The 27,821-nt window shown below is 41.9% G+C and overlaps 1 protein-coding gene across 1 annotated transcript; it reads right to left on the bottom strand.

Moving 5' to 3' along the window:
- Positions 1–66: 66 nt before the first annotated feature.
- On the bottom strand, positions 67–24,963 carry ATP12A (ATPase H+/K+ transporting non-gastric alpha2 subunit). Its single transcript, XM_028708604.2, has 23 exons — positions 24,736–24,963; positions 20,856–20,996; positions 18,692–18,751; positions 17,753–17,956; positions 16,851–16,964; positions 15,905–16,039; positions 14,916–15,033; positions 13,779–14,047; positions 12,295–12,493; positions 12,065–12,174; positions 11,074–11,208; positions 9,999–10,191; positions 8,959–9,134; positions 8,263–8,399; positions 7,126–7,276; positions 5,793–5,961; positions 4,975–5,129; positions 4,546–4,669; positions 4,187–4,332; positions 3,246–3,379; positions 2,252–2,353; positions 1,287–1,378; positions 67–549 (listed from the first exon to the last, which is right to left on the bottom strand). The coding sequence occupies exons 1-23, from the start codon at positions 24,742–24,744 to the stop codon at positions 521–523; spliced, it is 3,102 nt and encodes a 1,033-aa protein (XP_028564437.2). The 5' UTR covers positions 24,745–24,963; the 3' UTR covers positions 67–520.
- Between the last annotated feature and the right edge of the window lie 2,858 nt (positions 24,964–27,821).

Genomic DNA, 27,821 nt, shown 5'->3' with positions numbered 1-27,821 from the left:
AAATAAATCAAGACCCAGATAGGACAAGCAGGAGCTTTTTTGTAAAAAGTTATTTTTATTATCAAATTGTGATTGTACAGCATAAACCTCAGCAACCCCACCTCTGGTCTGCACCAGCAGGCTCACAGTTGGATTCCTGAGGCGACATCATATGAACAAAAATGCAACTTTTAAGAAACCTAGTGCAAGACAGCGCCTTTATATTATTGCTGTGACAAACGGGCGGTTTCTTTCATTCTATATACAAGGGAGTTTCCTTTCCTTCGGACAGTTGCACACTTTAAACAAGAAGGGGTTAGGTGTTATAAAAATAGATAGCATTCAAGTTGGCAACCCAAGGGTAAGCTTTTACAGTACAGTTCAGATCTACTTCGGATCTCCTACTTCTCTCTCTCAATTCTGATGAGATTCCTTCGCACTTGGTTGATATTGCACAGGCAAGCACCTTCAAGCAGCCGCTGCCAGAAGAGATAACCAAGCTGCAGTCTCCAGGGTGGAGAAACGAGTGGCACAGACGCTTTCAATAATACATGTTTTTGTCCCACCAGCCTGTAACGGAAGGACAGAAAAAAACACGTGTGAATTTTCCCTTTAGCTTTCTGCACACACACAATTCTCATGCCTCCCTGTTCTTCACCCAAACAAGCAAAAAGGCCTTATCAGATTCTGACACATTCCAGACAAACACAGTCACTCAAGGTGAGCAGCATGTTCTGGGAAGGGTGGGTGTGTGGAGCACACCAAGGACCAGACAGAGAGGTTCAGAGGGCCACATTTGCCTCCCCACGCCAACCTGGGGTTCTCCACCCCTGGTACCAATGCTGGAAAAGAAAGATCATGGGGAATCCAAGGCTTCCATACGGCGCATACATGAGAGCTTTCCCCCTTCCTCCCACTCCTCCTATGGGGGGCACAGAATGAAGGCATCCAGAGCATGCAGTGCCTTGCCTGGCCCAGTCCCCCAAATGTATTGAGGGCAACTAGAAAAGTACGGTTTGAATGTCCTTAAAAATGGTATAGTTTCCTAGATTTCCATCAGTCCACCAACCAATGTCCTCTTTCTTGCTTTTCTATGAATTATTTCCAAATCTGTACATTGCTGGTTAAAATGTAAAAAGAGGTCCTGCAGTCATTCATGAATCTAACTTGTGATTCATGTACCGCAAAGTGGAATTCCTGACCAGAGGGGACCTCCGGTGCCTTTCATAGATTTTTTTTTAATTTATATTTTTATTTTGACAAATGCAATGCTACCCGTAGAAATTCTAAAGTGCTACGTTACTTACTTCCGGGATACCGTCTGATGAACAGCTTGCGGAATTCGTCGTAGACCCAGATCAAGATGGCAAAAGGAACAGCAACAAACCAATACTGAAACCTAGAAAGCAAAGTATTAGGCATCAGATATTGTTTTTAAAATACAGTCAGATTGTTTATTGAAACATCTCTGCCACAGCAATTGACATTGTGGCGTGGCTCTAGGATTTTGGACCCTTTTTGCGGTCATGATGTCCCTGGCATTGTGGTCAGTGCTTATGGCACCATGGTCATAGGATTAAAAATCTCACCATGACCAAAAACCATGCATAGGTCTTTCAAGGAGCCCAAGACTAGGGAGTGACTCAACACTTATTTAGGACTTTATTCAACTGACTTAGGCTTCCATCATATGGTCTCTGGAAGGGCATAACAGGGGCTATAGGAGACATCAGTTCACAAGGGCTATCACAGATCTCTTTCTGAGTTTAGAGTGAGAGCTCTGGCCTCAGAGGGAGACATCCAGGGTTGGGTCCTTCCTTCCCACCTCCATGTCAACTTCCATAATCCTCACACCTATTGATGATGTCAGAACTCAGAACTCATGACTAGGGCCAAACCAGGGCATGCTGGGGCAGTTAAGCCTTCCAGGCTCCTTAATTTGCCTCAAGTCCAAGGAGCAGTTAATCCACTTCAGGAGCTGGTACCCATTTATTTCCTTCCCCAAATAGGGGTGTTTTTAGGGGCTTGCAGAAGAGGAGTGCAACAGTGTTCCTCTTCTCTCACTGCCACCCTGCCAGTGAGAGCCTAGCTGGGCAGTGGACAGAGCAAATATATTATTAGAACAAGAACACAGTAAGGTTGGTGTTCTTGTCCTAATAATACAGCCCCAAAATCTCTCTCTCTCTCTCCCTCTCCCTCTCCCTCTCTCCCCCCCCCTCTCATACACACACACACACACCCACACCCCTTGCTGAATAGAAAATGAACTCACCGGAGGGGTGCAAAGTTTAAGGCATAAACACTTCCAAGACCGTAGCAGAGAATTGCAGCGATTCCTATTTGGGAGAATATGCCAACCCAGATTACTTTGTTCCTATGAAGGGAAAAAATACATTCAGTGATTAAATGTTTTAGATGCTATGAGCATGAACTGTCATTATTCATGACAATAGATTTTAACTTTTTGTCCTCACCTATGTCTATAATAGTACAGACTATCATCTTAATACATAACTGCCATGTCAGATGTGGAGTGTGTGTTCTAGAAATGGGTGTACAAAGGAATAACCCAGGCCTTTGATGTGTGAAATTGAGTTGCCTGGTTTATCTTCTCTGATCACCCAGGTTTGCAACCTTGCTACTTGATCTATTTTTCCATTGTGATATTTACACTTTAGCAACGACCAAAATCATTTTCTCTCCAACTTCTTCAGTTTAGGAAGCCAAATTGTTCGCCTTATTAGGTTCAGCTCAAACGTTTGTCTCTTCTGACTTTATCACTGTGAGGTCACTGAACAGGTATTGTGTACCCATAGTGGGTTTCATCATGAGTTGCCTTCAGTTCTTATTGGCTTTGTAGCAATTTGTGTAGCGAACATGTTCTTGGAAGAAGAAAAATAAAACCTTCCCCCGATCCTAATTCTGCTGTTACGTTTTCTCAGTGTCAGACAAAATGAGCCAAAATGAGAGCATGTGTGTCTAAATAAATCAATTAAGACTTTAAAATAATTTACGTAGTGAAACCATTAGAGGTTGTTGGTCACAAAAAACATAAGGGGATGTATGTAGATGCATCTTATTCTCTCATTTACTTATCTATCCTAAATTCCAACTTCCTATTTCCAAAAGGTTAATCTGACCACTGGTTCTTTTTATCCGTAGCTCTACAGAATGGCTACCGCAAGAAGAGTACAGTGGTCAGTAGTGAAGGAAAGAGGTGGAGATTTGTTCCAAAGTCATCCTATCATCTGAGACTCCAGTTATACCTGAAAAGCCCTTGCTGGAAAATGGAGTTCCTTCGCGTCTTCCTGATGATCAGATCTGCCACTTGCTCAATAGTGATACTGACAAAGAAGGCTGTGTAGCCATGGTACTCCAAAATTTGCCGTTGGTCGAATGTCTGCAGAAGAACAATAAATTTGGGGTGGGTGGGGAGAGACATCTGTGTTAAGTAAGTGATAGATAATCTGTAAGCAAACAAGCTGAACACATCCCTCAAGCCATGCTTGATAGAAAAAGGCTTGACAGCCTTCCCTTTTTTTTCTTTGCAGTTCAGGCAGACAGCAAAACCAGGATGAGAGTCAAAAATTCTGCAGGTCTGCTAAATCTGCTTTAAAGCAGTTTTAACAAACATTATAAAGGTTGTTTTTTAAAAAATGAAAGAAAGAAAATAGCATGCAACACTAAGGCTATTTATGTATATACATTAGGAGGTGGCTCCATTTGCCCTATTGCAACAAAGTCACGTGTTCAGAACTGTGGGCCTAATTTTACAGAACTCCCTTCCAGCTGAAGTCAAACAGCTCTGCTGAACTTCCGGTGCCTACCGAATACATTTTGTTATTCCAGCAGACATTTTAACTGAAGTCTGGTTTTGGAATTTTAACTGACTTTCACTATTTTGCATTTTGGTTTTTCTGCACCACTTAGAGATTTTTGTATTTATGTGGTATATAAATGGTTTAAATTAAATTAGATAAAGAGTATTTGGTGTCAGCTCCATGTTCTGGAGGGCTCTTGCACAAAACAACCCCCATGGCCTCATTCCCTTAGTGAATCTATCTCATCACTGGAGGAAGATGACCAGGGGGTTCTTGTCAGGGTACCTGTTGGGTAGTGTGAGTTCTTGGTGCATGCCCAACTATGGTGACCCTTGGTGTCAGTCCTGCTAAGTTCTTAACTGATGTCTTCAGTGAAGTTGCCTTACCCATTCCTGTCCATAGCTGTCTTCCAAGTCATTTATAAATGGATCTTCCCAGCTGGTTCGGATGTGGAGCAGTGTGTGAGGTAGCCAGCCCTGCTGAGCATAAACTGTGAAGTAGGTCAGAAAGGCCCCAATGGTCTGCAACAGTCCTATAAGAAAAGACGATGTTTTGAGGGGGGGAGTGGAGTTTGTAGGAGATAAAAAAGTTGACAAAAACTAATGGCTGAATGCATATCACAATAGCTTTCCTGGCTCTCGGTTAACAAAATTATGGATTTGCTCCAAGATCATATCAGAGATCAGCCATAAACCAATTCAAAACCACTCCCCGTTTACCACTTTTGCAAATATGCCCATCGTACCAATCTGCAAGTAGGAGTATGTGACAAGCTCCTGGTTGACCAGCCTATCCTTTTTCTTGTGTCGTGGCTTCCTTTTCATGATATCACTTTCTGCTTTTTCATATGCCAGTGAGACAGATGGGATCTGTAGGAGAGAGAGGGGAAAGTCCCAATCAGTATCCTGTAAGATTCTAGAATTCATGTTTTTCGCTTTTGTTTTTGATTACTGAATATTGCACAAAAAAAGCAATTCATGCTGCAAGGAGAATCTAACAATCAAATAAGGAACACTTTGGTTAGGATTAAGGAACACTTCTGGTAAGCCTTCAGTTTCCTTCCCCAAAGCAAAGAGAGCAGGAAATGCAACCCTCTTGTTTTGCAAAATGCAAATGAAGCTGCAGTACAAACTGAACCCTGTAAATATTTGTTCTCCAGATGTTAAGGACTCACAATGTCTGTGCCGAGGTCAATAAAAAGGATGGTGATGGTGCCAATGGGCAGTGGGATGCTGGCCATGATGTAAATCAGGAAAGGACAGAGCTCCGCAATGTTCTTGGTCAAGGTGTAGGCGATGGTTTTCTTCAGATTGTCAAAGATCAAGCGACCTGTAGGAGAGAAAGGTGAATAAGTCTGTCATGTTTTGGTAAATGTGGCATGCAGTGCTGCAAAATATACTAAAGGAAACGAGATATGCAGAGCTTCTTAATTTATCTGCTCCTACTATAAAATATGGATTATCAAGAACATTTCCCTGGCATCAGTTACAGCAAATGAGCAGGCTTTAAGATTAAACACTTAAATCATTGGCATTGGTAAAATAGGATTTCCATTTGAAAGGAGCCACAACAATAGTGAAGATTAGGTGGACTTCAGCTTTGGACACCTTAAGACACCAGTTCCATATATTGATAGTGGTGAAGAGCTGACAGGACTACGGGAATGCTATGAAAAGTGGTCCAGTCTTGCAACAGCTTTCCAACGATCTGGACATTTCTGGGATTGAACATTGCAGTATGAGCTGGGATAGGCTGAGAGGGTATGGGAACCAAAGGGGAACGGAGAACAAGTCTCATGTGTTGTGTAAAGACTGGTGTGAGGCTGCCTCTGTTTATGTTTGTATGCATAATCCTCTCCAGATTTGCAAAAAACTGTCCCCAAGAGCATCCAAATTCTGCCGATCACCTGTGCGTTCATGTGATTCACCTCTCCCCGAACATATGCTGCTTGACTTTTAAGGGTGTTTGTCAGAGCCACAGGCCTCATCTTACCTTCCTCCACTCCAGTAACGATAGAAGCAAAATTGTCATCCAGCAAAACCATGTCAGCTGCATTCTTCGCTGCGTCAGAGCCAGCAATGCCCATAGCAATTCCTATGTCAGCTTTCTTCAGAGCTGGGGAATCGTTGACACCATCTCCAGTCACGGCAACCACTGCGTCCTTGAGAACATAGGAACCACAGGAGGTTATAGAAACTGTGCCCACAGCCCTGCCCTTGCTTGACTTCTGCTATGTTGAACTTCCTAAATACAGTGTTGAGGTCTGTGTACAGTTACTCTGAACAATAATGTTGCTCTTTCAAAAACAACTTGATGGAAGGATCTGGGTGGGCAGCTCAGAAGGTACAGCCATTCCAGCGACTGAGCAAAAATATAAATACTAGTTGCACAAGCGTCCCTCTGACCTTGCCTTGTAAAGTTCTCTTATTCCTGCCTGTGTTGCTTCCAGGAATGAAGCCAGACGTCAATTCCTATTCTGTCTTTTGTGAGAAATAGTGCCATTTCTTGTTGCAATTTGGTTGTGGATATTTGTACAGGGCAAAATTTCAACTGTCCAGACATCCAGAGCACAACCAATATATTCAGATAATGAAGGCTTATTTACTTGCTTACATTATGCAGTCAAGACATGATTTGCAGCATTGGGAATTTCAGATAACCAAGAATTCAGACACTACAAAATTTGAAGCATCAAGGGATCCCCTTCCCTTCAGCTCTTTTAATGACAATCTGTCACTGTGGCATTTTGCTTCTTGCTAGCATAGATTGGATTTATGCAGAAAGCTAAATATGCTGATTGGCCAAATCCATATCTGCTCGGTGAGATTTATGCAACCAAGCGTCCTTATTAGGAAAGGTCAGAGCGTCTAAGTGTAAGGGAATTTAGAGTATCGTGAGCTGAATTAAGCAGAGAGAAAACCCGGAAAACCTGATTAAGGCAAATGCTGGGGATCTTGTTCTCGGGGGACTTAGTGCATTGAGACTCGTTATAAATAATACTGTGCCTAAGAGCTTATAGGCTCTGGTAACTAAATATAGAGCATGCATACAGCACACTTCCTTTTTTCTACTGTTCATCCTTTAGAGAGCTAAATATTACTTTGGATGGGGGTGTTAATGAACAGTAAAATGGAGAAAAAATATTTGTGCCTTTTAAATATAGGACTTTGTTTGTTTCCATGCAGGATTGAAATTAGGGAGCTGTATTTTCTAATTTTTTGTTGTTATATATGTTTTCCACTGAGAAGTGTTCCAGGGGAAGATCATGCGGATGCAACCTTTTGGTACCAAAAGTACATCTTCTGTTCTCGCCAGAATCACTCACCTGCCTTTGGCAGCCCTCCACGATAATTAGTTTCTGCTGGGGTGAAGTTCGGGCAAAGACTATCTCTGAGTGGTTGCGCAGGATGTCGTCCAGCTGTTCTGAAGTCATGTCTTTCAGCTCCATTCCATTAACTACAGCAGCTCTGGCATCGCTGCAAAAATCAGAGGCAATCTCAATTAAAGCTGCTGCAACACCAAGTTCAAAAATGGCATGCATACATATCTTACTAAATCTAAACTGGTGTGTTAGGGAACAGCGAAAAGCTCATTTATTCACGTTAGAACACAGCATAGGAAGGAAACCTCACTCCTGAAAAATGAGGTACAGTAGATGGCCACTGACTGGTCTGGGAGCATTCAAATGGGATAAGTGGATAGATTGTTCAAAGTCTGGGATGGGGAACCTTTTTCAGCCTGAGGGCCACTTTCCCTTCTAGGCAACATCTCAGGGGCCACTTGCTAGTGGTGGGTGGGGCCAGAGTCAAAAGTGGGTGGAGCAGCAAATGTCAAGTTTACATTTGTATGGTAGGCTAACTTCTACATCTTCACACACCCTTCTCTGCCCTCCATCCAAGCAAGAGGCATTACCAAACACATCCCAGATGGGCAAAAACACTCAATGGAGGTGCAAAGCAGGGCAGATGAGAGGCATGGTCCAGGGAGAGGGGGAGTGGCTGAGAAGGGTGTGGTGTGTGGGTCTGGTCCTGAGGACCACATAGAGAGGCTTGAATGGCTGTGTTTGACCCTTAGGTCTGAGGCTCCCCACCCCTGTTGTGAGTTATACCATCAACTGTGCATTAAAAACAGAGTAGCATGAGAACATGGGGAAAGCCTGCTGGATCAAGAATGTGACCTATCCTGTTCATCATCCTTTTCTCACAGAGGTGAACCAGATGCATGTGGGAAACTCTCAAGCAGGACATGAGCACAAGAGCACCTCTCCCCTTCTGTGGTTTCCAGCAACTGGTATTCAGAAGCATTATTGGCTCCAGCTGTGGAGGCGGGGCATGGCCATGGTGACTAGCAGCCATCAATAGCCTTTCCAATTCTCTTTTAAAGCCATTCAAATTGGCGAACACCACGACCATAGGAACATAGTGTAGCGTATTAAGACAGAGAGGGTCTATGCCATCCTTACCTTCTGTTCACCTGCTCCACGGGAATTTTGAGGCGCTGGGCAATGTCTTCCACCGTCTCGCTGTTGGCTGAAATGATGCCTACGCTTTTGGCAATGGCTTTGGCTGTGATTGGATGATCACCAGTGACCATGATCACCTGAAAAAAGGGCCAAATAAGCAGGGTTCACTATCAGAAGGAGCCGAATTAAAGATACAGCTTGTAGCATCTGCCATGGTTCTTTAACCACTCCAAAAAACTGTCTGCATTGCAGGGGGTTGGACTAGATGGCCCTTAGAGTCCCTTCCAGGTTTACAATTCTATGATCAGCAATGAAGAGATAGAAACATCTGAATGAAATATACCCACTGCTTGTACATAAAGATTTTGCATGGACATTCTCTTTCAGAAATGTATGCATAGATCTGCAAATGTGTGTTGTGGATTGCATACATCCTTACATTGCATACATCCTTACTTTCTTTTTAACTTACTATACATTTGGGTGGGGCCTTTTTTAGCATGAACTCACCAGAACTCAGTTCTGGCACCTCTGAGGTGGGTGCCATTGCCATTATAAGAGAACAAGGGGGGCGTTCATGGCAAGTTCCAGCACCTGAGTCTATTTCTAGAAAAATAGCACTGCGTTTGGGGGGAAGTGTCACAGACATTTTGGCAATCCAGCATTTCCAACGGTGCTGGTTTTTGGAAAGCCTACCTTGATCCCTGCACTCCGACATTTGATGACAGCGTCTGGCACAGTGGATCGAGGGGGGTCAATCATTGACAAGAGCCCCACAAAGCAAAGATTGGAAGTGGGGAAGTTCATGGAGTCAGTGTCAAATGGATAGGTGTCTGGAAATTCCTCCTCTGGCAGGTACAAGTGACAGAAGCCTAGAGTTGAAAATAATAACAGCAACAACAAAATAATTAAGCAGAGGAAGCGAGAGGGGAGAAAGGACAAACCATCCTATGATAACTAAAGGATTTTATTAGGTCTAATTGACCATCAAATGATCATTATTCTGTCTCTTTAAGTAGATTGCCAGCTGTCAAAACAATGGGAGTTACTGATGAGAAAGCAAGTTAAAGCCATTGTGTTTCCTAACTAGATATCTTATTTACTGTGTCATGGATAGTAGCTAACACAGCAATGCATGCAAGGAATGCATATGAAAAACCATTAATTAGAATTTATAGTAGGAAGATGTATAGGTTCTAAGCTTTTACTTTAGGAAGCAATCACTAGGAGGACAAATAGCAGGTTTAGTCCCTACCCTATGGGTAGGCAAACTAAGGCCGGGGGGCTGGATCCGGCCCAATCACCTTCTAAATCCAGCCCAAGGATTGTCTGGGAATCAGCATGTTTTTACATGAGTAGAATGTGTCCTTTTATTTAAAATGCATCTCTGGGTTATTTGTGGGGCATAGGAATTCATTTATATATTTTTTTCAAAATATAGTCCGGCCCCCCACAAAGTCTGAGGGACAGTGGACCGGCCCCCTGCTGAAAGTTTGCTGACCCCTGTATCAAACTCAAGAAAATGCACCAAACCAACCACAGTTTGTGTATCACTTCCCATGCTCATTTAGCACATTCTCATAATTAAATGCCACCCAGCAGAATGGCCAAAGAGTTGGGGTTGTTTCTCTAGTATCACTGTAGTTCCAACCCCCCAACCCCCTGGATTGTTGCACTTAACGCTTTGCCTGCTGCATTGCTCTCTGCGCATGTTGCTTTGCAAGTGTTCGGCTCACCTAGGACTCTCTCCCCCATGCCTCCCAGTGCCATGTAAGCCGTCTGGAACGCCTCTTTTCTCTCTGCATCCAGGGGCTCCTCTTTTCCATTAATCATGATGGTGCTGCACTTCTCCAGAATCCTTTCGGGTGCCCCTTTCATCACCAGCAGGAAGCGTTTATCATTGGGGTCCTCAGTCTCGTGGATGGAAAGCTGGAACGCAATGCAAATGCAAACGCTGAAACAAGTGCCTGGATCTAATCCCGCCTTTTGAACTTAATGCTCCCAGAGGAAGAATGGCATGGGGGGGGGGGGATTGTACTGATCTGATAACCCAAGGTGGCCATCAGATATAATTCTAGGCTGTGTTCACATGGCAATTTATTCTGTTTCCCTGACATTTCCCTTACTGGTAATCTCTGCTGTAAACTTGAGCTTTCACACAACATAAAAGCCACTTCCAGAAAAACAGTGGAATATAGCACTGGTTTCGTGCTCAACTCCATGTTATTTCCAAATCTATTTTTTTCTGGAAGCATTTAACATGGCAATGAGTGCTCAACTTGAGCTATATTCTGCTATATTTCTTGAAATGCCTTTATGTCGCGAAAGCCCAAACATAATGCAGAAATTAACAGTTAAGGAAACGTCCGGAAAATGAAATAAACTCCCATATGAATTTAGCCCTAGTCTATGACAGCCTTCCTATGGTAAATATTCTATCAAGCTTTAAACTACAGTTGTTTAAATATGGCCCATCTTCACAATGTTGAATATGTTCAAGGCAGTTGTTATTTCTGCTGTGTAGAACAGCAATCACAAAAAACCACTTCAGAAGAACAAGAGATTTTGTGCTGATTAGCCTCTGGGATTGCCACTGGAGTTTACATCTTATTTTTGAACATACACTGAATTATGTGAAATTAATAACACACTTCTCCTTGAGTATTGCAGCAATGTTTTTTTCCACCACAGACACAAATTCATCAGACTGGTCCTTCCAGTTTTCAGGTTTTATCTTGATAGCTCATGGGGCACAACATTTTCTCTTAACAGCTCTTAAGAGATCAGTCTCTTCTCAGACATACAACTTACCTGGAACTTGTTAGTAGAATTAAAGGGAATCTCAGTCACTTTCCTATTTCTTTTCCGGATGTCCATTATATTGCCCATAACAACTTCGGAGAACTTCAGCAGAGCTGTTTCTGAGGCGTCTCCAACCACAATTCTCTGGGGGACATTTTTGAAAATTCAGTTCAGCAAAAGTGTTGCTCAGTGTCATTCAACTAACCAATGGACATTACTTAGGTCACTTTGTATTATATAGCTTGCTCCTCAGATTGCATTCTATAGCATTGTACCAAAGTACTATCATATTTACATAAGAAGAACAATAATTGGGCAAGATTGCTATAATCATCCTTCTCCTCAGGGACTCATGCATGCAAATAAAAGCTGAAATTCTTGAGACTCTCAGAAGAGAGTGAGTTAGTGACTTTAATCCATGAGAGATCTATAGCTGTAATGTATTCTAAATTGTCTCATAATATTGTTGTTATAGTAGAGAAATTTCTAATCTTTTTTATGGATCTTCTTGAGCAATATGACACTAAGTATTTATTTTCTTGGTTTAAAACTGATTGTTGTCAGTAAAATAAAATAACTTGATTGTTGAGTTCTCATGCTCTACCTGTAGATTAATTATCTCAACAAATGCATTGTATGAGAATTCTCATCTCGGACCTTTGACTGGAGTATGAACTGATTTTAAAATAGAGAAAATGCTTTTGATCCAGCTGTTTACATTACTGAAATCACACATAAAGAATGAGAGCGCAATGTGGTATGTTTGCTTGGACCAGAGGCCTGTTTATTGCTTGTAAATTAAACGCCTGAAAGTTCTTGTGCTAGCCTGTTTTCTCCCAATAGTGGTGTCACCATACCTATTTCTGTCACTTTAGAAGGAAACAGGACAGGGCAGATGCTATACGCAACTTACAATAAAACATCTGTTTCCAGATGAAAACCCTGCAAACCCATCAGATAATCCTCTTAAGAAAGCAGCTCTCATTGAATTAGTAAATACCTTCATGATAGGTTCACTGTCCTGTCCTGGTCTGAATTCTGCCCGATTGCAAAGGGCTACAATCCTTGACAACGCCGTCCATGTGCCAGATGTTTGGTCAAAAGTCTGGGCTGGAAAGAAAGTGGTAAAAATTATATAACGTTTCAGCAGACAGTTGCCCCACATTCTAAAATAGGAAGCAATCATGTTGTTACTCCTCCCATTCCAAAGCCTCTTGGCTGATTATTTACTTGTTTGATTTTCACTGGTGTCAGCGGAGAAGATCTCATTGTCAAACCAAAGGTGGGCAACTGTCATCCTGTTCTGCGTAAGGGTCCCGGTCTTGTCAGAGCAGATGACGGAGGTAGAGCCCAATGTCTCAACAGCTTCCAGGTTCTTTACCAGACAATTCTTCTTGGCCATTCTCTTCGCAGTTAGGGACAAAGCTACCTAAAAATGTGGGAGAAAGCACAGCACTTTAATAGCTGAAAGAAATAAAAGCAGAGAAGCATTTCATACAGCTCCATACAAAGGATGATGGTAGGCTTCTCTTCCTGCTAATCCCACCTGTACACATTTTATTCTTGATCACACCCATGCCCATATCAGTTCAGCAATGCTGGCATCTGCAGAATTACTCAACATGGATGAGAAGATCAGAACCTGACATTTTATTTAGCAAGTGTTGATCTGCTTTTATGTCAACAGGAAGGCTCTAATGTAATGCCCTGCTTATGGGCTTGCCATGGACACCTGGCTGGCCACTATAAGAACAGAATACTAGGCCAGATGGTCCTCATTCAACAGAGTTTTCTTACACTCTTATCATGTAACAACAGTACATGAATAACACTGCTAGATGATTTCCTCACATGTACAGTATCCATCAGAAAAACATAACGCAAAAGTACATAATATAACACAAAGGAGCATAAGTAGAGCCTGCTGGATCAGGCCAACAGCCCATCTAATCCAGCATCCTAGTAAGATTCATCAGTAGCAGATCCAGAAAAAAAAGGCATTCACAAGCATTTTGAATGGATATTAAAATAGAGACAAAACAAAGAAATGCAACAAATTAGCCGAAAACATTAAGAGGTGATGAATATATAACCAAAGAGACTCGGAAGAAGTTGTGGGTTTAGACAATGGAGGTGTTTTTATCCAGGAGCCCAAAGCCACTCTCCACCATTGTTCCAATAGATAGTGCCAGCCTTGCCCATTAATAATTATGCACCCCTTTTTAATAATGTGTTGGAGAGGTAGAGGTCTTAAAGGTAAAGGTACCCTTGCCCGTACGGGCCAGTCTTGACAGACTCTAGGGTTGTGCGCCCATCTCACTTAAGAGGCCGGGGGCCAGCGCTGTCCGGAGACACTTCCAGGTCATGTGGCCAGCGTGACAAAGCTGCATCTGGCAAGCCAGCACAGCACACGGAAACGCCGTTTACCTTCCCGCCAGTAAGTGGTCCCTATTTATCTATTTGCACCCGGAGGTGCTTTCGACTGCTAGGTTGGCAGGCGCTGGGACCAAGCAACGGGAGCGCACCCCGCCACGGGGATTCGAACCGCCGACCTTTCGATCGGCAAGCCCTAGGCGCTGAGGCTTTTACCCACAGCGCCACCCGCGTCCCTTACGGTAGAGGTCTTATGCACCCCGTTTTCAGTAGCATGTACTGTCATGAATTGTTATGCATGAGTACAAAGATACTGGTGGCTGTTGTGAGCCAGTACTTACAGTGACTGTGGCTAGCAGCCCCTCAGGCACATTGGCCACAATAATGCCAATGAGGAAGATGATGGCCTTCATGACAGTGTACTTCATGGAGACGGAAATGATGAAGAAAACCACCCCTATGGATATAGCGACAGCAGCCACAATATGGACAAAGTGCTCTATCTCGATAGCAATAGGCGTCTTCTCATTCCCAACACCAGAAGCCAGTGAAGCAATGCGTCCAATGATGGTGTTGTCACCTGTGTTGATGACCATGCCAGTAGCAGTTCCTAACGAGAAAGTAAAATATTGATTATCAACAAACAAAATAATTTTTATTCATTTGAACACCAATGCCATATAAAAAAAACAAAAAAAAATATTAATTGTACCCCCAAACTTTCCAATTAATACTCCTGACTCTTTTTGATAATCCCCTCTTCTATTCTCCTTAATATCTTAGTTCAATAAAAAAAATATAGCTTTTTTTTCTTTGGGGAGGTCAAATGCTGCTTGGATTTCTGCCTAAAGAAGACAATGTGGGCATGTGTGTGTCATATTTTAAAATAAAATCATTGACTTGAATCCAAATTTTCTTTCCATGAACAGTTTGCGTTATTGGAGCAGGGCTTTCCCACCTCACCATTCCCTCTGCTGGGAATTTCCATTAGGAGACCAGGAGATGATTGGTGTAGGATATGGTTGTGGGGGTTGAATTGCAGGTTTGAATGGATAAGCCAATGTTAGGACCCAAGACAATGTTTTTACGTTGTACACCTGCTCCACATAACTGCATAGTTGGAGGCTAATGTTAGCATGTTGTTGTTAGTATTACTAGGGCACAATCAATGTACACACTTCTTTCCAGGATGTCAACCTGAACTTGCTCCCTTCCCCAGAGATCTTACAATCCAAAATTCAACAAATGGGGAGACAAGAAAGGAAAGTCAAGAAAATAGTCTTAACAGAGTATGCCCATGCTTTGCATTATACACAATTAGGCTTAGTTTCAGAAGGTGATGAGGACTAAATGGTGGAATATCAGAAGGAATGAGAAAATATTGATGTTAACTCCTGCTGAAGTAGCTTTTACGTAGGCACAAAATGTGTGGCATTTGGATGGAATGGCACCACTGTGGGAGCCACTTAAATACATACCTTCCAAGCAGGTTGTGGAATAGAAAGCAATGTTTTTGGTCTCCAGTGGGTTTTCATGAGTGTATTCACAGGAGCGAGATTGTGGCTCTGACTCTCCAGTGAGGGAAGAATTATCCACCTGTGGATCAGTCACAAACATTCACATTATCACATTATTATTGTAGTAATAATAGTGGTAGTGCCCATGGCTATCATCACTGCAAAGGCAACAGGGACACTTATGATGACTGAATCACCAATAGAGTTCAACTGCAACAAGTCACTTAAAGACTTACAGGTGAGGAAGCTGTGACCCTCCAGATGCTGGACTAATACTCCCATACTGGCTGATGGGAGTCAGAGTCCAACAACATCAGGAGGACCACGTATTTCTCATCCCTATCCCTTTGTTCTGGGACTCATGCAGGATCTCATCCATGATACCTTTTTCTCATGAGGATGAATATGCAAATTATTAATTCATAGACAATTTGCATCCATAAAGAACAGACTGATTTTAGGTTTATTGACCTGGTAAGAAATCCCAGATGTGTTTGCCACACATCCTATTCGCCTAACATTGTTAGATTAACGTGTATTCACTTCAAAATGGGGATAATAGCAAGCATATAATACATTACTCATTATGCAGCAGCTTTTCCCACTGCCCCCCTTTAATTTATTCTGCCTGGGATTGACTGACTGACACGTAAAGAAAACCAAACTTTAAGTAAATGATGCTGCTGCTATCACAATCACTGCAAGATTGCGTAAACAACCCATACAACGAGCAGTGATTATTGCCACAATTTTAATGATCAAGCTCTTTGTGGGAGGACAATTTCTCATACAAATTCAAAAGGAGTGTCTAATTTTAGACTCTTTTTCACTTAGCTGTTGAGTTATCCTTTCTTTGAACATGCCTCTTCATGTCCCTGGTCTGTAGAAAGAGGCTGGGTTTTCTCTTTCTCTTTTCTTTGGCTCAAAACTGGGTTTTGTTTTGTTCCTACCTTACAGCCCTGACTGGTGATGATCCGGATGTCAGCTGGTATCCTGTCTCCACCTTTGATTTCCACAATATCGCCCACCACCAGTTCTTCTGCCGAAATGTCTTTTTTCTCTGCATCTCTGAGGACAAGGGCTCGCTGGTAAGAAAAAACAATCAAAATGAAACAGATAAAGTCAGGTGGAACTCTTAGACTGACTATTGTACACATGCAATTGCTGGAATATATTCAGTGGTCTGAGCTACTTGGAGATCTGCATATGGTAACTATGAGCAGGATTCACTTAAACAATTGTGCTAGCAGAAGCCAGCACATAGACTCCTCCAAATGCAATGGGGCTTCTCTCCCCACTTTGCCCCCCCAAAAAAACAGTTGGGGGGGGGTCTGGAGAATGTCCAGAGCAGTCCACAAGAGAAGGAGAGGGGAGATCCTTTCATTAGGCAACTTGAAATATTTGTGCTGACAACACAAGAGGAAGACTGTGGTGCTGGCTTCCAGCCTATATGTCCTACTTTACATTGAAGTCTTCTGCATAGAAAACTATCCAGAAGACATTCCCTATTTGATGGGCTTTCTGATCTAAGTCAGGTTTGAAGATTAAAAGAAGAGTGGAGTGCCCAAAGGTGCCCTTTGACATTTAGCACCTGAACAGCAGCAGGCTGAGCAGGCGCACAGTCAAAGTCTTCGCCGCTATGCTGGTATTGTTTTCCCATTAAAATTATGGTAATACTTTCAATTTTTTCATCTATATGCATTTTATGGAAACCTGTGTTCTCTTTTGTCCCCCTTGTTGGGGTCATGCATTTCCTCTCTTTAAGCAATGTGGCCACCTTAATTGTACCATTTTGTCTGCACATTGGTATGTTCTTTAATATGGTGGCAAATACTCTTTACAATGAGTACCTGGTTTTTAAATACATTGATATTCTGAGCACTACCGAAGACTCACCTGTGGGATCATTTTACCAAAGCTGGCCATGATGTTCGTGCTTTTAGCTTCTTGATAATAAGCAAACATCCCAGTGAGGACAACCACCAGTGCAAGGACCACTCCGAGGTAGAGCTGAATGGTGAAAAGATGATTCAAGTTAGCTTAAAAACAACAACACTTTTACCATTTCCCACTTGGTGCAAAATAATTTTGTAACTGCACTCAAGAAACTGTGTGAATGAACTTGCGTAAACAGCAAGGAGAAGAGCAATACCTAGCATATTATCAGCGAAATGCCTCAGAGATTTATAGGCAAGACGTATTGCACAAACATACGGAGGAAACATATAGCTAAATGACAACACGTGGTCTTCAGGGTCTGCACCAGGTCATTCAATTCTGACCAAGATACATTGGTTTAGAAATTGTGCTAAAACCATACAATTGCCAAAGCTTATATAAGAATTTCAGACAGTTATTTAATCAGGAATGTGAAAGTGTGGCTTTTCTTAATTTTTGCAATGCTTTTCCATGGGGGGGGGGGACAGTCCCCTACCATTGGGTGGAATGAGGCTTAAGTGTCATGGAAGGGTGGTAAATTGTTGATTTATTATGGTTTGTTCAGTTTTTTGCATTTATACCCCACATTTTTTTCCAAGGTGGCATATGCATGGCTCTCTCTTTCTCCTCATTTAATCTCCACAGCAACCCTGTGAGATAGATTAGACTGAGAGGAAGTGACTGGGCCAAGGTCACCCAATGAGCTTCATGGCTGAGTCAGCATTTGAACCAGGGTCTCCCAGGCTTGAGTAGCCTTGAGTGGCCTTGGGTACCATGCTCCTTGACTTGGGGGTAAAGAGAACCATGGGTGACACCCATGAGAATTACATAAAGCACAATAAACCTGCAATAATACTTACATTGTTAAATGCCCCGGCATCATGATGAAGATACTGAATCCCGAAGGCAATCCAGCAGAGTATAGCTCCAATCCACAAGAGGATGGAAAACCCTCCTACCATCTGCTTGAGAAACTTGATGATTTCAGGAGTAGATTTAGGAGGAGTAAGTGCATTGGGGCCATCTCGGGCCAGAACCTCTGCAGCTCTTGAGCTTGGAAGACCCTGTAGGAGAGACAAAGCGCATAGTTGGGATTAGGGATGGAAGAGGATCTTCTGCTCTGCCAACTTTTTGCAGCAGATCTGACACTCCCAAACATGCTTGTTGGAAACACATTACACACTTCCCCAGGTTTTGCAATGCAGGAAAGGGAGCAAAGAAATGTGTGTTTTGCATTAAAAGTGTGTATAAAATGCAACATTTTTTTCAGAAAATAAAAAGCATCTGTGTACAAATTCTGACAAAACACAGACTCTTTGTGCCTTCATTAACACACACACACACACAAAGGTACTAAATGGGCATTTGAATGAGTGCCAGGAAAACTGAAAAGGGGTGGCATTATTAGGTCATTCAGTCCATTCTTAGTTTAAATTAGAAATCCTGAAAGAGCACAGCCTATGTTCAAAAGTGAATTTTAAGTCCCATAATTTATTTTTTAAAAAAACTTGACAAAATGGTTGATGTACCCAGCAGTCTAAATGTTAAAGGCTACTTAAATTTATGCCCTGCTCCATCCTGAAGACTAAGACCAGATAACTACAGCTGATGGTTGCAATATACCCCATAAAGCATGCAACTGCGCAAATACTATTGGTGCAAACACACCAATACTCTTCCCAGAAATAGCACAAATACTGTTTCCAGCACCATGCTTGAATTAAGTGAATTATAATGCTTGCTGCCTACTTATATGTGGGTGTGTTGTTGATGGCTGCCTCTTGCCCATATTCACTTACTTTAGTGATGCTTGTGCCATATTTATCTTCTAGTTCTTCAATGCTGAGTTTGTGATCATCCTAAAGCAGCAAAAAAGAGAGAGAGATTAACAAGCTTTGCTTTTTTAAAGAACAGCACGGGGCTTTCAGAAATTGTATGCCACAGTCAACACTTTATTTGCACATTTGCACATTGGAACATTCAGACACTGGGTGCAGCTAAAGCTTTTTGAAACCCAGCAAATAATGTTTTTCTAGTCTTATTAAAACTCTTCAGCTTAATATGAAATTCTGCTGTGATTTTTGCCCATGCAGCAACCTTTGAGTTCATCTTGAGTTTTGCTTTAGGAAAAATTCAGTGGAAGCTAGCTGTACTGCTCGCTCAATATGAGCTGGCTGATAACTTGTCACTCTGTCTGTTCAGATGTATCAAGAAAAGAAGATCCGTAGTTAATCTGTGATTGATTGATTGATTGATTGATTGATTGATTTTTTAATACATACTTGAAAACCTATGTGGAGCTGTTGGCTTAAAGAGGCATTGCATTTGAGGACATTGCATCTTTAAGATTTAACGCCATCCAGTTAGTTGTGGAATGTAAGGAAAACCATTGGATTAGCAAATCTGAAAGGATATCTTTTTATCTAAGCATCTCAAACAGCTGATTGTACAATCTTTTCTTGGAAAGCACTGAACGAGAGCCACAGTTATTGTTTTTTGTAGGGAGCTAGCTGAGTGCTCCTCCATTGTTTTTGTACAACAATGTGTCACAGGGATTAAGGAAGACTTCTTAATAAAGCTAGCTATGACTTAACTGTGGGGCAAGTCATTGCTCAGTGCTTCAGCCCATCATTCAGATCGCATGACTAATCCCTAAGATATGCAGAGATGAAATTAGAAAGCTGCCTTACACTGGTTCATCTAGTTCAGCACTGTCTGCACGGACTAGCAGGGGTTCTCCTGGGTTTCAAGCAAGGGGACATTCCTAGCCCTACCTGGAGATGCTGGGAATTCAGCTTAGGGTCTTTTGCATGCAAAGCACATGCTCCACCACTGAGCTATGGCCCTTCCCCAAATGGCTTTTAGCATGACTTGGGGGAAACCAATGCTTACAAATCACAGCAGATGCTGCACTAGAGGTACATCATACCCACATCCCGCTCCCCACTGCAGTGAAACTTACAGCATCACATGGATTGACACAAGCACAATGAAAATGTTCCACACAGGTATATACTTGTAATGGAAGAACTTTGGCACTGGTGCATCAGGAGCTAAGGGTCAGGGTAAGAATCATGTATGTTGTAACTCAGTTTGACATGGCATTCACCCTCTTCCAATAAATAAGAGGTTCAAAGCATTAGTATGAAAAGTCAGGAGAGCTGAAACCAAGAACTGACATCTCTCCCGACTTGCTTCACTTTTCAAGCAAATGGTATTGGCCTTCTGATTAAATCTTGGGTGTAGCTTAACAAGACGGGACTTGGCATGAAGGAAGAAGAAAAGCAGAGATTCCACTGATAATTTCTCCATAGCAGAAGGAAGAGGAGGGATTGTACAGCTTTTTCAGAGACAAACAAGACAGTTCCTTGACTGACTGACTTCTTACATCTATTTGCATTTACATAACTCCATGATATTGTAGTGAGAGGGCCAATGCGCCCTTTCCTGATATGCAGGTCTAGCATGCATGTTGTCTGGGCAGGAAGGGTCTTTTGTCTGTTCTAGCTGAGTGGCCCATTCCTTGTCATACTGATTCCTTTTTCACTGGGCCACTGTTATTCTTTTCAACATAGCTTCAGAGCAAGGGAGTGGATCCCTAAAACTCCAGGATCCTCCAGCTGGCTGGAGGTGGCAGCTTAATAAAAGAAGGGTAATGACCCACATTTGCCTACCTAATTGAAATGCAATTAGTCAGTGTTCATAAAATCAGTGTTGAAAGATTAAATGCACTACGGGAACACTGCTGGTAGAGCAATACAAAGCAGTGTGCCTTTGTTGGCCATTGGAGCATGTATTATACAAAGGTAATTAAACGATTTCCCATTCAAGACTGAAAGATCTGCACTACAATCTGTCCCGATTTCCCCAAGAAAACTATTGATTAGGACTTTGGTTTCAGCCTATCTGCTCTGTCCCAGGACAGCGTAACAAGGAAGTATGGAGCAGCCTGAAGTCACTTACCAAGTCCAACTCTTTTTTCAGGTCCTCGGTGTTCTTCTTTTTCTTATTCCCTTTCAAATCTTTGTACTTTTCATCTCCTTTGTCTGCTTTTTCCAAATCCTTTTCTCCACTGATCTCAATAGAGTAGATGTCAAGCTTTTTCTGAAATGTAAATGAGCAGAGATGGGTTGGGTTAGCATTATGGGTTTGTCATAAGGGGGCAGCAGAAATACCCAACAGACAGGGAGCAGGGGAAGAGGTACAATTCTACTCCAGTGTTTCAACCTCCCTTCTGATTTAACATGGAGCATTTATAAAATTAATTCTGGAATGTGCAGTTAAGCTGAAACTTTTCACTGCCAGCCTTTTTATTATCTGCCTTACTGATATGCACAAGTGAACATGTAATGAAACATAGTGCATGCACTCAAATGAGCCCCATTGGGTGCATCAATATGATCTTTGGTGCTATGTTTTATCAATGCACACATCAGTAAGATGGGGGGGGGGGAAGAAAAAGTAAGAACAAAGGTTAGGAAATAAAAGATGTGGCAAGCCATGCATATGTTCAGAAATCAAAATGGAATTGTGGTACACTCCTATGGCATTGGTGCCTCTCTGAAGAAAAGACCAGGTAATTTGGCTCCTTAATATCCAGAGAGTGTTTGGACTAACATGTTTTTAATAATCTCTTTTTAAAAAAAACTTTTCAGATTGTTGCTTTCTCATTGATATTCTCATTAGTTCCCAGTAAGCTAACCATCACTGTCGCATGTCTTCCTCCCTCTCAAATAAACATGCACACAACCTTACAAATATTCTGCAGAGCCTGAAATAAGAAATGGTCCGAATTGAAGAAGAAGTCATCTATATTAGAATTGAACTTATTCCACAAAGTCAATAAGCAATGCTTAATAATTTGGATATGTTTAGCCATAAATAATGAGCGACATGAGATTTTAAAATTATCATAATGCTGACCCCTATCTCAGTGAGAAATTCAGAGAGTCAGATTCCAGAGGGGATGCTTTGTTTAGTTTTAAAGTAGAAAATGTCTATGACCAACAGTGTAGACATTATTACATATGATAGTTTTTTGGGGGGGGGTCACCAACGTGGTGACCCTTCACCTACAGATGCCTTCCCTGGCACCCACTAGCTTCCCTTCTTTGTCTGAAATCAGTCTTGAAAGAGGCATGTATTGGTAGCCAATAGAATAGGCTGCAATGTGTGTGCGTTGCCCACAACATTGTTGTTTCAAATCACAAATCTTGGCTACTTCTTAGTATTACCTCTTCCAGATAACTCCTGACTGAGCCTTTGACCCAACCCTTCTTGTCAATCTACACAAGCTATTGGTAGTTGCCCCACCCATTCTATTCTGCAATGGACATTGCCCCACCCATTCCAATTAATTTGGATGTATAGATATGCCATTGTTCTCTGTTACCTCTTTTCCAATAGCTTGCCCTGCTCCAAAGACTGGCTTCCTGTTTTCATCTCAGCTCATCAACTTTTATATACATAGCTTTCCAGATCATAATTGACCCATAAACTGCATGCTGTTCTGTAGAATAGCCAGCTTATTGGCTGACCCCATTCCTTAGCAGATTCTTTGAGGATTACATTACTGAGTTTGTAAGGCATAGTCATACCTGGTGATTGAGGATCAGGTCAAAGCTTGCTTATTGGCACAGAGCTGAGCTCAGAACATGTGTGCACTTCAATGTCTTCAGATAACTTGGTTAACATACTTTTAGTAACAATATTAAAATATAAATCGAATTGGTTTTTGTTTGCCCAAACCTATGTGTCTATTAGCTAGACTTGTCCAGATTGCTTTATAAACTTAGGGCCCACTCATACCTTAGGTTATTGTGCTTTGTGAGCCCTTCCTTCAATTCCCCCTCATCCAAGTGGCATTCTTTTCCAACTACTGGTGGCCCATACTTTTGCCTCCTCTTAATTCCAGAGATTCTCTATGCTTTGAGAACTGAATACAAGAGCTACAAAATTTGCATGGGGAATCTCCAGATCTAGGGAGGAGGAAGTGTGGGGTAGAAGTAGTTGGAGGAGAATGCCACATGGGTGAAGGGAAATTTAAGCAGACACAAGGAGTTCACAATCCACATTAAACTGAGGTATGAAAAGGCTCTAATACTCAGGATTCTCTACCAAATTGGAACTAAAATGACAGCAAGAATTACACAAGCAATTCGATTTATGCAAGTAAAATTATTCTGTTTGGGTTTTCTTGGCATTCCAGAAACCAGCAAAAACATCGGTATCTGTTTATCCTTAACTGCCATCCTATTTCCATCTTTGAAAATAAATTTCTGGTGCTGCTCCTTCCCAGCCACTTGACTCTCATCTATTTCTGTTGCTTTCTGACTCTTTCCATGTTGCCTGCAGAATAAAGTTTGCAGACTTGCTGATCTTGGATAGCACCAGTTCTATGTTCTACAGCTCCTGGTATATGGTGGGTGCCATTTTGATATTTAGTTAGCAGAGGATAGATCAGGCTTCCTCAAACTCAGCCTCCAAATGTTCTTGGCCTACAACTCCCATGATCCCTAGCTAGCAGGACCAGTGGTCAGGGATGATGGGAATTGTAGTCTCAAAACATCTGGAGGGCCAAGATCGAGGAAACCTGGGATAGATATCAACAACCTTGTGCACTGTGGGATATTTCCCACTACAGTGGTACCTCGGGTTACATATGCTTCAGGTTACAGACGCTTCAGGTTACAGACTCCGCTAACCCAGAAATATTACCTCATGTTAAGAACTTTGCTTCAGGATGAGAACAGAAATTGCGCAGCAGTGGCACAACAGCAGCAGGAGGCCCCATTAGCTAAAGTGGTGCTTCAGGTTAAGAACAGTTTCAGGTTAAGAATGGACCTCCGAAACAAATTAAGTTCTTAACCCGAGGTACCACTGTATTAAGGTGGGCTCTCTCTTTTTTGCAATTGATCAACTCAGCTGAATAGCCCTTTAAACCCTATTTGGTATTTTAATCTCTGGAATAAGTCATGAGGATTCTTTCAACTTGACACCTCAGTAACATTTCTGATAGTTTGATTGTTGCTGGGGAAAACAAATCAGTTCAAGCACTCTTGGTTTTGGAATGCGACATGCAGCAGAACCGTATAGTTTTACTCAGAAGTAAGTCCTAGTGAGCTTAGGAAAAGGACCAAAGCTCCACGTCTGAACACGTGCTTTCCAGATCCCAGGGCCAATCCTTAACCCCTCCAGTTAAAAGAACCAGGTGATGTGAAATACATCTGTCCTGGAGAGCCACTTGCCAGTCAGAATACAAAATACTGGGCAAGCAGGTGAACAGCTTGAGAACACCAGATTTTGTAGGGTTTCTGGTGCTAAACTGGTATCAGCCTTTGATAGAAATTCACTAAGAATCCTGTGTATGTGTAGTAAATTACAAATACACACAAACCTGTTCCTCTCCTCCCATCCAATTATAAAGGTTAAAGTTCTACACAAAGATGCAGAAGAATTTAATCTCTTACATCTCCATATGAAAGAACTTTTCCGTTTGCCACAGAACTAAGACTGCAAGACTCACGTCTACTCAGAAGTAAGTCCTATTGAAGTCCCAGGTAAGTGGGATTAGGATTGCAGCCTAAGAGTTGCCTCCAATGCTAGTTCTCCTCAAAATAGACTCACTGAAGTTAATGAGCCTATTAATTTCAATGAGTGAGTGGAACTCAGTTGGATACATCCCTGACCTTAAGCAAGAAATTGTCTTCTCTTCTTAAAAATTTCCCAAAGTATTGGGAAAGAAGAGGACAGGTATATTTCAATTATTAGAAGCCAACTGCTCCCAGAACAGAAGAGAAACCAGCTATGGAATATCTGCTGTCTTTATCGCTTATTTACTCACCTTCCCCATGGTAGACTTCCTCTTTCTTTGACCTAGTGGAGCAATGGATGTCTCTCAGCCAAATAAATGTACCAAGTGAAGGCTCTTGGGTGAAAAAGTCAAGAGCCAATGAGCTCTGAGAGGGAGCAGTGCTGGAACACAAGCTCACAGGGCTTGCAGCCTCCAGGAGAGTTAATGTTAGCTGGCTTCTTGTCCACACTTAAGCATCCTCTAGGCAGGACAGGTTCACCTTCCAGAGCCCTGTGGGAAGAGACTGCTGCCTGCTGGCCCTTATGAATGTTGCCAAGCCACACCTCTTTAGCTGTCTGAGGCCAGCCCATTCTCTGCTTCATCAAATGGTAGGTGGAAAAATACCTCAGTAATGGGCATATGAGTTCCAGGTCAGGGCTTCTAATTACGCTTTGGCAATACTTTTTCCTCCACGAGGAAGCAAGGGCAACTTAGCATCTTTTGATCTACTCATGAGCTTCCTTCAAGACATCACTTTGACTCCCTGCTTTGTTCTAAAGGAAATCAATCCCCACACTTCATTGCCTTCCTTTCCAGATGTGCTGGGACTACAAGGAGAGAGGGGAGATGGCTTAAAGTAATTTGTGGACTGTCATAGGTCTGGCAACACCTAGTTGGGCTGATCTGCATCATTGTAATTCAAGATACTTAGAAAATGCTAGGATTCTTTTTGCAGCCCTTAAATCTTAAGAATGCAAGCCACAAGACTTTACAAGAGCAAGCAAATCACAAGGCAGAGTTATATATTTTTTCAGGGTTGATGTTGTAGTATTCACCAGCTCTCTAAGAGGAATGGAACCTGCTCCGCGGGGGGGGGGGGGGAGAGATTTATTACTTCTTTTAAAACTGAGTGATGTTTATCAGCAAACCAGGAAAGATCAGTTTCCTAAAGTCTAAGACATTTATGCTAAGGCAAGAGAAATCAAGTAAAAGTGTAATGAATGTTTTGTTCACAACAGGGCAATCAGTGGGAAAGAAGAGTCTAGCAGATTTCCTTATTTCTTATTTCAGTGTATACCTACTGGGATTATAGAACAAAAAATGCTGTTTGTTGTGTGAATTGGGGCTCCTTTGCATTTTATCAATCTGTTGCTGATTAGTTGCATTGGGTAGCCCCAAGTTTTATGACAGAGGGAGGAAAAAATATGTCTCTGTCCATTATTTCCAAATTCAGAACTTTATAAAGCTCATTCACAGGGGTAGCCAACATGGTGCCCTTCAGATGTCGGACTACAATTCTGATCATTCCTGACCATTGACCATGCTAGCTGGAGCTATTGGGATTTGTAATGAATAACATCTGATACGCATCATGTTATCTACACCTGCTCTTTCATGGTCCCCTTATTCTTTAGTCTATACTAAAGAGCCCTCAAATGCTTTAGCTTTTACTTATAGGGAAAGTTCTTCACTGTCCCAATCATTTCACAATTCAGTTATGTTCATAGTTGTGCAGAAGACACTGTGTTCACTGAAACTTATTCCCAGGGAAGGATTGTAGCCTCAGTTGTGACTTTCTCAACTCTGCACTGTTTCTGAGATGGGGCAACTAAAATTATACCGAATATTCAAAATATCATTGGTGTATTGGTTCAGGAAGAGCAGATTAGGTTTGTATTAAAATGTGAGCTGAGCTGAATTAATTCCTGGATTTATACTAAGGTATTGTAGCATCAATAGTTCTATCACTTTCACCATCAATATCCTCATTAATAACTACATAATGTAAACCCCATCCTTGTCTGTCTCACTTCCGCTGCAAACTGCATGGGTGTTTTTCTCTGAGCTGTCCACCATGACCCCAATCTCTTTTGCAGGAAATATACATGTCCAATTTAGACCCTAGAAATGTATGAAATGAGGATTTTCCCTATATACTTCATATATATGAAATAAGTCTCAGTCTTCATTCCCATACATTGATTCCCTTTTACCTTTCTGTTTGCTCATTCATATGATGTTGAGACAACTTGTGGAGTACTTCACATCATGATAATTTGGTTATTTCACTGCCCACCTTTGACTCCAGATCATTTTTTTTAAAAAACCCCACTGATGATACTTGGGAACCCTTACTGCTTCATTTCCTCCTTTGTAAACATTGCCTGTTGGTTATATAATCAACCTCTACCAATTTACTTGGGAAAGAGATTAGCTCAACAGATCTGTAGCTTCCTGGTTCCTAGTCCTCTGTTATGGAAACTGATTTTGATCACCCCCTTGGTGCCCCACTAAGTCATGTGGGGGCTTACAGAGACCATTACCTTTCCAGTTGTGGCAACTTGCTTGCAAAAATATCTCCCAGGGAAGCTTTAGGCAGCTCAATACATTTTGCGGCCTTAAGCAAAGGGAAAGATGGTATCACTTCTCCATTACATGTACAGAAGCCAACTGGAGTAGAAGCTGACTCTTACATCAATGGTAGTGACATCACCGAGTCCTCCAGCATCTGTGAGGGCAGCAGACTGTTGGCCACACAGAGGAGAGCAGTTGGGGACTGTCACTGCTACCCACACAAACACACCCTCAGCAATTTGCTCCTCAGTGTCTTCCTTTGCATTCATTCTTCTTATCTTTCTTTTTTTTCTTTTTTGGCCAGAATTCTTGCTCTTTTTAATTTCCTTCATTTGTACAAAACATACTTTTTTAACAAAAGCACGGCCTTTTATAGCTTCCTTATTGACCTATGCTGGTATCAGGGCCAGATTTAGGTCTGATGAGGCCCTAAGCTATGGAAGGTAATGGGGCCCTTTATATGTCCAGCTGTCCTTTGTCAACAACAAATTGTCTCTGTTTTTTGTGTTGAATATATGCTATATGGTAATTTATGGACCTAATAAGTATCTAAAGCCACATAACAAAATACATACATCATAGAAGCCTACACAACACAAAACACTGTTGCTGTATGTAGGTTTTATTTTATTTGTTTTTTATCTTATATTTTGGAAATGTACATCCAGGTTTTTTTCCTTTAAATTTTTTTGGGGGCCCCAGGAGAGTGGGGCCCTAAGCTATAGCTTGTTTAGCTTATATGTAAATCCGGCACTGTCTGGTATCTATGTGCCCTTTTTACT

The sequence above is a fragment of the Podarcis muralis genome, chromosome 15 (genome assembly GCF_964188315.1).
Source record: "Podarcis muralis chromosome 15, rPodMur119.hap1.1, whole genome shotgun sequence".
In the NCBI taxonomy this organism is placed as follows: domain Eukaryota; kingdom Metazoa; phylum Chordata; class Lepidosauria; order Squamata; family Lacertidae; genus Podarcis; species Podarcis muralis.
Note: the sequence above shows the minus strand (reverse complement) of the source record. Positions and strands in the feature narration are given on the sequence as shown.

Excerpts from the sequence above, each read along its gene's own strand:
- ATP12A (XM_028708604.2), bottom strand. Across the intron at positions 17,957-18,691 it reads ATGGCACAAGCATCACTAAA|GGTCTTCCAAGCTCAAGAGC; the intron begins GTAAGTGAATAT and ends TCTCTCCTACAG. Across the intron at positions 16,040-16,850 it reads TTGGTAAAATGATCCCACAG|CGAGCCCTTGTCCTCAGAGA; the intron begins GTGAGTCTTCGG and ends TTTTCTTACCAG.